The following is a 10,736-nucleotide window of genomic DNA, read 5'->3' on the forward strand; positions in this document are numbered from 1 at the left end:
TTTGAATATGAACTCCAGATCATTCATGTGTAACTCAGAGGACTCAGATGAAACATCACAAATTCTCTCAGATGTTGTTTCTTGAGGGTGGAGGTGGGTGGGAGGAGGAGGGGGGGGGGGTGATCATATCAAGTGAGGGTCAGATAGGAGTCAACCAATGTGGAAGTACTCCAACCTGAATTTAGCTGGAAACGTGCCTCCCAGACTTTTCTAGTACTTTTCCAAGACAGAAGTCAGCAGTTTGTCAGGGACTTCGCTCCGTATCCAGGAAGTGACGAAGAGGACTCGATGAGGGTCGAAACCAGCCGAGGGAGGTCGTCCCGTCCCTGTTACAAAAAAATAAAAAACAGGAAGAAAAAAAAACAAAAAAAAGTTGGGTGGAAGTGGAGAGATGCGTTCAGTTAGACACCGACAGGTAGAGGTGCACAGGAAGTCGAACGATTGGGCCTTCAAAATAAAGTGGCATTTGCCTTGGCGACGTTTAGACCACGCATAAAGGGAACATTTCTGGGAATAAATGTCAATGAGACGTCTTCTCTCTCAACGACTAGTTTTCTGTCTCCTTGTGGTCATTTTTTTCTTTTACTTTGCACTTCAACTTAATTTATTTATTTATAAATAAAGTATTTACATGTCTTTGCATGATTATTTTGTGTCTGTGTACTGACTTATTGTAGTTTTAGTTTTTCTGGTCATTTTACATCTCCCTATAGTTTTTTGTTTGGCTTGTCTTTTTGGTCATTTTGTGTCTACGGGTCCCTTTGATTTCTCTTTGTAGTTGCTTTATGTCTGTTTGTGGTCTTTCTCACTAAACAATCAATTTCCATCTCTTGTAAGTCATTTTGTGTCCTGTAGTGATCGCTTTTTGTCCTTTAATTGAGCAATCTGTCAAAAACTGAAATTTTGATAGTTTCTTGATACAGGAGGCTAAACAAAACAAACAAACAAACAAACATGTAGCTGTCACAAGGACAGATACAGGAGATCATTCCTGCCGACCGCAATAAGACTGTACAATAACTCACCTCTGGCAAAATCCATCACATAACAATAACACTGTTGACTGTGTTTCTTGGTTGTTTGTATATAAAATATATAGATATATACTCTATATACTGTGCATTTTATATTTTATATTTTTTACTGCTATTTTATTGCTTTTCTGTTATTCTATTATTATCTTATTGCTTCTGTATGCTGCTGTAGCGAATTTTTTTCCCCCTGTCTGTCTATCTTAGTTCCACCTAAAAGGCTTGCTGTTTTCCTCAAGTCTTTTATTTTGAAAGAGTGAACCGGAACCTCCCCCTGCTTGCAGCCCGTCCGTCGTCCCGTCTGTCCGGCTGTGGGGAAGGTCGACAAAACACCGTCCAGAAAAAGCAACCGACGGGGCAAAAACTTCTCACGTGTTTTTCTTTTTTCCCCTCCGCTCTTCTTCAACATCTCCCCGCAAAAAAAACAACAACATTTAAAACAAAACAAAAAAACACCAAAACTTCGGCGCCGACACGGAAGCGCTGCCAACGGAGGGCCGCGAGGGATTTGACTTGTTTGTCCTCGGGAGTAAAAAAAAAAAAAAGAAAAGTTGTTAAACTCCGAGGTGGAAATGGAGAGCCCAGCTGAGTGAGGCTGGAGGCTGGAGGAGGCTGGATTTGGCAAAAAGAACAAGTTGGGAGTCCTGCCCTGCTGCTAGCAGGCTAGTTAGCATGCTAAGACACTCCGCTACCTCGGGTAAGTTCAGAGATTTAAAGAGAACAAAACAAAAGTCTTTTTTTTTACTTTTTAATGTCAGATGAGTGTGAAACTGTCCGGATACAAGACAAATCAACTGAAGTAGACTTCGAGAACACATTAACATGAGTAAGGCCTGCTCTTTTTTCTTCTTCTTCTTCTTCTTTATACATCTAAAACTCAACTAAAGTGTCATTGTGCGTTAAGTTTCCAAAATAAAAGTACTTAATTTTAAACATGTAGGGCATTTGGAACTTTGTTTTGAAGGCTGTTTCCGGTCAATTCTCCCCTCGCGCTAAGTCTTTTAAAACAGAAAACAACTTTTAAACAATAAATCAAGCTGCCTTCCAGCTCGGATATGAGTGACCATCTGGGACAGTCCCGTTATTTGGGTTATTTTTCCCACAATGGGCAAAGCAGTGCCGTGTTTTGTTTTTTTTGGGGCCATTTCAACACATGTCTGGAAGGGCTTTGATCACGTTTCATTTCTTTGGGCTGAAAGTCTCAATATGGCTTCATCACACCGCTTCCACGTTAAAGAGCCGGTGTGGGACTTTAGTGTTTAACAAGACAAGACAAAACAAAACAAACAAAAATAGCTGCTGCAACATAACTCCTGTCATGTGTACAGTTTAAATGTTAATAGACACACAACCCCCCCCCCCACCCCCCCCCACCTAGAGACTTGGATTCATATTTCACTTTTGTGTTTTGCATTTCACAGCCTCCCTCCGCCGCCGCTGCTCTCCAGCCTGTGATTCTCCGGGGGAGCTGCTTTATCTGTGGCAAGACCGCTGCTGACATTGCAGCTTTCCCCCCCCTACCCCCCTCCCCGCCCCCCCCATCCCCCTCCCCCCCTCCTCCCCACCCCGATGGATCGAAGTGTAGTTGAGGATCTTATTTTCCGTGGGAGTTCTGCCTGAGTCCCGAGGATAACTTTGCACCCCGCCCCTCCCCTCTCGCCCCTCCGCCCCCTCCCCCCACCCCCCTTTTCCTCTATCCCACTTAAGCTTTCTTTGTAGAGAGGCTGGATGCCGCGGGGCCAGCCGCTACCCTCCCCAACCCCCCCGAGCAATCTTTTTATTTTTGTGTGTGCCGTGAGCATCCATACTGACTGCGCTCGGGCAATTTTCTCTGCATATGACACCATCTGAGATGGGGTCCTGGTAGGCTTCCTCGAGGGGGGGGCTTGAGGTACCGCCTGCCAGCCGGACCGTGTGCCAGACCTTCTGGTTAAAAGGGACACTTTAACAAAACAAACAAAAACAACAACAAACAATGTCTTTGTGAACTCTTGGGAGTTGTTAAACCGGGCTCGGTCGCGTTGGTGAACTGTGGCTTGCGGACGCCGGCTCGTCGGGACTTCGGGCGTAATCAGCTTCATTCATGAGCCCCGTGCCCGAGTCAGCGTACAGCCTGGATGTTGGACGTCCCGAGTGTGTGGAATCAGCTGTTGTGGTGATGAGGCAGGGCTCCTGGTGGCCTGTGTGGCTGGCTGGGCAGCGGCCCGAGGTGATGTGATGGGGTGCCGTAACAGCAAGGTCCTCCCGGAGCCTCCAGGGGACGTTCAGTTGGACCTCGTCAAAAAGGTCAGTACAAGGGCTGCGTAACCGACGGCGACAGCGTTGGTTAGCGACGCAGACGCGATGCCGTTAAATGCTGCCGTGTACATATTTCATTATAAAAGATATCTTCACCAAGTTCTACAGCTAAGGATTATTTTTTTACCCGTTCATCAATTTAGTCTGTACTTTATTATTTCTGTATTTGTTAACGAGTTAGATTTTTTTCTTTCGTCCCGCCTGTGATTGACGGTGTTCCCGCATTTCCCAGGTCGATCCTCCGCAGCCTCCTCAGACAGATATCTACAAGCACTTCATACGAGGCGACGGCACCGGAAGCAAGGTGGGCGTGGCCGGCGGGAGGGCGGGCGAAAAGGCCGACTTCGCCTCCCCGGCCCAGGCGGCCACGCCCACCGCCTCCGCCCCGCCCCCCAGGGACCCGTCCGACCTGTCGGACCCTCAGCGCAAGAAGGTGGCGAAGTACCGGGCCAAGTTCGACCCCCGGGTCACCGCCAAGTACGACATCAAAGCCCTGATCGGCCGCGGCAGCTTCAGCCGGGTGGTGCGGGTGGAGCACAAGAGCACGCGGCAGCCGTACGCCATCAAGATGATCGAGACGCGCTACCGGGAGGGGCGGGAGGTGTGCGAGTCGGAGCTGTGCGTGCTGCGCCGCGTCCGCCACGCCAACATCATCCAGCTGATGGAGGTGTTCGAGACGGCGGAGCGCGTCTACATGGTGATGGAGCTGGCCACCGGCGGCGAGCTCTTCGACCGCATCATCGCCCGCGGCTCCTTCACGGAGCGCGACGCCACGCGGGTGCTGCAGATGGTGCTGGACGGCGTCAAGTACCTGCACACGCTGGGCATCACCCACCGGGACCTGAAGCCCGAGAACCTGCTCTACTACCACCCGGGCGCCGACTCCAAGATCATCATCACCGACTTCGGCCTGGCCAGCAGCAGGAAGAAGGGCGACGAGTGCCTGATGAAGACCACCTGCGGCACGCCGGAGTACATCGCCCCCGAGATCCTGGTGAGGAAGCCGTACACCAACGCGGTGGACATGTGGGCGCTGGGCGTGATCTCGTACATCCTGCTGAGCGGCACGATGCCCTTCGAGGACGACAACCGCATGAGGCTCTACCGGCAGATCCTGAAGGGGAAGTACAGCTTCTCCGGAGAGGTGAGGAGGTTTTTTCCCGACGCGTTCCTCGCGCCTCCAGATTTCCCGAGAGGTCCACGTGGTCGCAACGCACCTTTTGACCCCTCGGCCGCCATTTTGTTTCCTCGTCCTTAAAGCGCACGCTCGCTGATTTACGCCGCTGACAGAGGCGTCCGTTTCATAGCGTGGGATGTGAAGGGTCGAAATAAGTCCCAGCGAAACTACGTTCTGGTCTGACGTGCGTACGGGCACGTTTCGTAGTTGGAAAAAAAAATTCGATAAAAAAAATGCGAGCCTGCGGTGAGAACGTTTCCCTCTTTTACAGCTGTGATAAATAACCTTCAACGTTTAACAGCTGTAGCCCAGGAAATAATCACAGGCCAGACGTGTGTGTGTGTGTGTGTGTGTGTGTGTGTGTGTGTGTGTGTGGAGGGGGGGTGTGTGTGTGTGTCGTGTCTCCTCTGCTGATTTACCTGCTGTGTGAAGAGGAATCTACAGGGAGACTAGAAATACAGCTGGTTGCCAAGCATACACAAACTCTGTGTGTGTGTGTGTGTGTGTGTGTGTGTGTGTGTGTGTGTGTGTGTGTGTGTGTGTGTGTGTGTAAAAGCACGCAGCCCTGATATTCCCAACTCCCGTCTTATGTAGGGAGTCGAGTTTGACTCGCCTCCGGTCACTAAATGTCTCAGAGAGTCAACAGCAGTTACCAGAAACATTTGCTTTACGGGATGTTTGACCCGTTTTGGAAACCGCGATTCTCTAATTGTTTCCTTTGACGATATCGAAAGGATCAAAAAAACAACCCGCTGACTCGAGTAAAACAAAACAAAAACAAAACAACACGACCCGGTTAAACGTTTTCTTTCTCGCCGGTACAACAAGACGTTGAGCTTCGTGCTTCTGCTGCCATCTTGTGTCCCAACAGGTGAAACTCGGCAAACAAACCATACAAGTTTCAGGAATTGTAATTTGCTTCAGCAGCTTATTTAATTTGCTTATTCAGCAAATATAATAATTCAGAAATAAAAAGTGGATGTCTTTCATGGTTCTATTATATCACAAAAAATATTGGCTTTTATTAGATGTTGCCACGCTGTATTTATTGACATTTGCATAATCCTTTTAACGTATATTGGTAAATTCAGTTGATTTATAAGAAATTATGTACAATTTTTAACTTCATATTTTGTTGGGGATATTTTTGCTGCTAATCACTTTTTGCTGTCTGAAAACACATCTGAACAGGAACTTTTATATAATCAGGGAAAAAAATGTGAATAAGAAAGTTACAATTTTATATTTTAATCAAATTTCTGCTCACTATCAAAAAGAAAAAGTTTATTCTTGTGTGCTTTCTCACTATATTCTTCACACATTGTGAACAGCACATGTTCCAGGTATTATTACAATGTGGTGAAATCAAAGCCAAACAGTGGCCAGTTTATTAGGCACGCCCAGCTAAGACTAACCGTGTAATACAAGAAACCATTAAATTGTTCATTTGACGCCACTATTACGACGTAAGCCTCATCAGATTTAAATAATGTGTGAAGGAAGAGGCTCTTATTGAACATAGAAATTAGATTAGAGTTCACAAAAAAAAACGGTTCAGGTGCAGAAATGACATATAGACAACTAAAATACACAATGACATGACCAATTCTCCTGATGAGATGATGTCATCGTGATGGAAATATGACACTTCTGTTGGTTTCATGCAGCTGTTTTCATATAAATAAATGCAAACAAACCTAATGACTATAAAAAATGATTGATATTGATCATTTCGACGGACCTACTTTCCAAAGACCTTCTCAAAGGCAGAGATTTATAACAGTTATGCGTGTATATATTACTGTTGATGACAGCCTTCCCCCCCCCCCCCCCCCCCCTCACCCCCTCCATGCAGCCGTGGCCCAGCGTGTCCAACCTGGCCAAGGACTTCGTGGAGCGCATCCTGACGGTGGACCCCGGCGAGCGGCTGACGGCCGGCCAGGCCCTGAAGCACCCGTGGGTGGTGAGCATGGCGGCCTCCTCCTCCATGAAGAACCTGCAGCGCTGCATCTCGCAGAACCTGCTGAAGCGGGCGTCGTCGCGCTGCCACAGCACCAAGTCGGCGCAGTCCACGCGCTCCAGCCGCTCCACCAAGTCCAACAAGGCCCGGCGGGTGCGCGAGAAGGAGCTGCGCGAGCTGAACCGCCGCTATCAGCAGCAGTACAACGGCTGAGACGACTTGTCTTTGGTGTGTGTGTGTGTGTGTGTGTGTGTGTGTGTGTGTGTGTGTGTGTGTGTGTGTGTGTGTGTGTGGAAACGACTCTGGAGCTGAAGTTGTGTTTCGAGGCCAAAAATGGCTGCTTTCAAAAACAAGAACGATGACTTGACTGAAAAAGCGGAAGAGTCGCTTGCTGCCTTGGAGACTTTCAAAACAAAAAAAAACTATGAAATTCCTGAACTCCCGATGACACACCCGTAGACTCATGGTCTCTCCATCCGTTCCCTCACCCCCCCCCCCCCTTTTTTCCCCGGATGGTGCCTTCCTCCTCCTTTTTCCTTCGTCGTCCTCCCGATCTCCGTGTCGCTACGTGTTTATTTATTATTGTTGATGATTAGTCTCCATTCAGACGGTCGCTGGTTAATGACCTTCCACAAGGATCTGTTGAACAGAGTTCTGGATACTGAAGTTTCGAAGAGGAGATTCTTCCGATCGGTCGGGGAGGAGGAAACGGACCCCCCCCCCCCCCCTTCCCTCCCTCCCCCACACTCCTCCCCTTCGCTCGTTTCTGATCGAAAAAAACAAACGAAAAAAGTGCTGTGAATTTATTACTTTACTAATTGTACAGACCTTGTCTTTAAAGATGTCGGTTCATCATGTCACGCTGCGACGTAATCGCACCTTTCCAAAAGGCCAAAATGAAGGCGCTTTTTTTTTTAATGTTTTTTTTATTTTTTTGGGTCAATTCTAAGCTAATCATCAAATCTTGCCATTTAAAAAAAAAAAAAAAAAAAATTAGCTCTTATGTCAAAAATATTGTGAAGCTGTTTTAATCTTTTAACATCTTTTTTTAATTAGATAATAATTGGTCACATTCCCTCACGAAGTACCAGCTCTCGAGTCACCGTCGGTTTCTCCTCGGTTACGATGGCACGACTTCTCAAAGCAGCGATGAAGGCAAAGATCTTGGTTACGCAAAGTCGGTCCAGACTGAGCCTTTTTTTTTTAAATTTTTTAAGGTAAATATAAAATGCCAAATTAAAGCAGATTCTACAAAACAAACTAGTTCTTACGTAGAGATTATCGTGGCCGCCCCCTGAAAATGTGCTTTTTTCCCCCATGTTGTCGGAATCATAGATAAAAGTGTTCGTAGCTTCCGGGTCTGAAACATGAGGCCGATGCCGAAGTGCCTTAAGATGCAATACCACCGAGCGCCACTAGAGGTCCTAAGTTTTCCGGCTCCATAGACTCCCGTTCAACTTCTTTTATGAAATAATTTTTTTTAAACACGTTATCTCGGTGTTGTTAGCTAAAGTCGCTCCTTCTTAGTTTTCTGGAGGTCCGTCTGCAAATAATCCCTCATTCATTAGAAAATAAACTTCAAAAAGACCTATTTTTGGGCTCTTTGATTGACAGGTGAAGGTTACAGCTATCGGTGGGCGGGACGTAGTGTCGTCGGGTGTCCGGTCAGATCGAATCCACCCCAGTTCGTCCAAATATGGTCACCTGTGACTCCGAACCACTACGAACTAGCGAGAAGGGGACGGCCACGATCCGAACTCGAAGGCTTCACAAACCGACTGGCGGCGTTTGGTCGGGAATACAAAAAAAAAGAAGTGACAAAACAACCTCGTCGGCCTCCACATATAAACCAACACAGGAATTCAAAAATGGAGCTCAGGAACTCGTATTATTTGTACACTACATTTCTACGTGTTTTGATGTACTGATGTTTCAACAGGGAGGCCAGGCTAACCGAATGTGGCTGTTTCACCTCATTTTCGGACAAAGTCCATTTCTTCCTTTTCACCTGAAACAACGCCGCCGCGTCAACTGACGTCAAACCTCCTTCTCGAAATGCTCTCGAAAAGCCTCCCACTTTCCCTGATGGGATATTCAACAGGCGTTAAGGTGGATTTTTTTTTTCCCACTCTGAAGACTAAAAGAGGAGAAGGGTTCGCATACGGTTGAACAAAATGCTGTTTAATAACCACGTAGTCTTGGAAGACTTTTAGTGACATTTCACTAATTATCTAATAATCGTCTTTCTCTCCGCTTTAAAACTTCGTCAATTCTACTGATTCTGATACAGTAAATTTTTTTTATGTGCGCTTACATAAAGAAAACAAAAGCCAAACCCACAAAAAGGATTTGAAGATATTTCTTTTGCGCCATAAAACTTATTTTTGGACGTTTTGTCACAGGTTGCCACGGTGACTTTTCAAAACAGTCTTAAAACATTTAAACGGCACAATGCAGCTTATTAAATGTTACTAAACCTCTATAAGGTCTCTAAATTTATGATTAGCTGGTGCAACTCCACCCTGATCCCGATCAATCCCTTTGATCCGCGAATATGTTCCGCGAATCATATGCATGATTTTAACTAACGGTACAAAACTGAGCACAATGCAACCATACAGTCTCACACACAAGGCTTCTTTTAATTTGAAAGGATTATTTGTACTTCCTCTTGTAGGTGCACTTAATTGATTCCGAAGCCTCCGTTGTGGACGAACTCGTCAGATCTGCAGTGATCTCGTATCCCGGCAACGTCACCTGTGGACGAACTCATCAAAGCTCCGATGATGATCGGTTGATTAGAAATGATTTATTCCAGCTTGGGTTTTTTTTTCCCCAAAAGTTGCTGAACTTAAATACTGCTAAAAAAATATTGTCCTTTTTTTTTTGTTGTTGCTATGTTTGTATCTGTCGAAGCACTTCATGTACAGACTTTTAATTGATTTTCATTACCTGTTTATTGAATCTGTTCACTGTGTTTTTATGTATTTTGATCTCTTTTTTTTTTTTTTTTTTTTGCTGTGATCTGCCCTGCAGTTAAAAAAAAAATCATGCTGTCGTGAATTTTTTTAATTTTTTTTTTTAATTTTTTTTTTTAACGTGTACTGGAAACCGAATCGAGCCATGTCAGCTGACCTCAGTTTTTTTTTTTTTCTTCCAGGATGCTTTATTTTAATTTTTTTGTCATCTTTCGACTCTTTTTCCAATTTTTTCGTCGACCCTTTCTGTTCTTTGGTCTCGCTGCTGTTTTTCTGTCCTGATTTCTTGCCTCCTGAGAGTAAATTGCTTCTTTTCTAAAAGACCTCTGGTGAGGATTTTTTTTCATCAGAACTGATAACAGGTACACTTAAAAATCTTCACTCTTCACCCAAAATATCTCTCTTTTTTTTTTTGACATCAAATGCAAACTCTGCAGGCTTTAAAGAGAGCATTTCAGACATTTTTTTTTTTTTTTTTTTTTTTTTTTTTTAGTGAGAAAGACATTGTGGTCGCATAAAAAAAATAAAAAATACCATTTTGGGTGAAAAATTCACACGTCCTGCCAAACATCCAGTAGTTAGTTTACTGATTTTTGTCAATAACACGGCATCTATGAAATGTCACGAAAGGTAATCATTTGGACTTGAAGGAGTCAACATCAGTGTTGAGTGCTCATTGTGCGCCACGTTCACTGAATCAGTTCGCTCTGCAGAACATCTGCACATTTGTAAAAGTGTTTCCTGTCATGGTTTTTTGTGATTTTTTTAAATTTTTTATATATATATATATATAAATGCTGTGGTCCTAAATGAAGTAGCTAGCTCAACACTGTTACCTGAAAACAGTCGTTCGTCTTGTGTCGTCGTGTCTAAATGAATAACGCGTTGATTCCTATACCATTAACTCTTTAATTTTTTTAATTTTTTTTTTTTTTAAACGGTGAGTTGTGTGTGCCAATAAAGCACTCGAACCTGAACTGATGGTTTTTTTTTTTTTTTTACTCTTATCCGTGTTTTTCACGGCTCTTTTATTACACTGTGGTGGGAAGTACTGTAAATATCAGCCTCATTTGCTGTTCTGTTTCCTGTCGGTAAACAGCGCCCACTGCTGGCAAACACGCGGCATGGCGGGGAAGGCTGGACCAAAGTGCTGGACTGGAGGCCTGCTGGGTTGCCAGGTTTGATAGACAGCGTCCCACAAAGGTGTCTTTTATTTGGGAAAAGGAATAAGAAAGTGTAGATGGATAGGTTTATTTTTTAATTTTAATAATAGCAGTAATCATAGAGTTGTA

General features: G+C 45.0%; 1 protein-coding gene across 1 annotated transcript; it reads left to right on the top strand.

Moving 5' to 3' along the window:
- Nucleotides 1-1,248: 1,248 nt before the first annotated feature.
- Nucleotides 1,249-10,421, top strand: pskh1 (protein serine kinase H1). Its single transcript, XM_069172808.1, has 4 exons — nt 1,249-1,728; nt 2,453-3,317; nt 3,562-4,473; nt 6,362-10,421. Exons 2-4 carry the CDS (start codon nt 3,249-3,251, stop codon nt 6,677-6,679), a joined length of 1,299 nt encoding a protein of 432 aa, XP_069028909.1. The 5' UTR covers nt 1,249-1,728; nt 2,453-3,248; the 3' UTR covers nt 6,680-10,421.
- Nucleotides 10,422-10,736: the final 315 nt, after the last annotated feature.

The sequence above is a fragment of the Embiotoca jacksoni genome, unplaced genomic scaffold, assembly GCF_022577435.1.
Source record: "Embiotoca jacksoni isolate LCO1_2020_lvr unplaced genomic scaffold, fEmbJac1.0.p SCAF_55, whole genome shotgun sequence".
Classification (NCBI taxonomy): Eukaryota; Metazoa; Chordata; class Actinopteri; family Embiotocidae; genus Embiotoca; species Embiotoca jacksoni.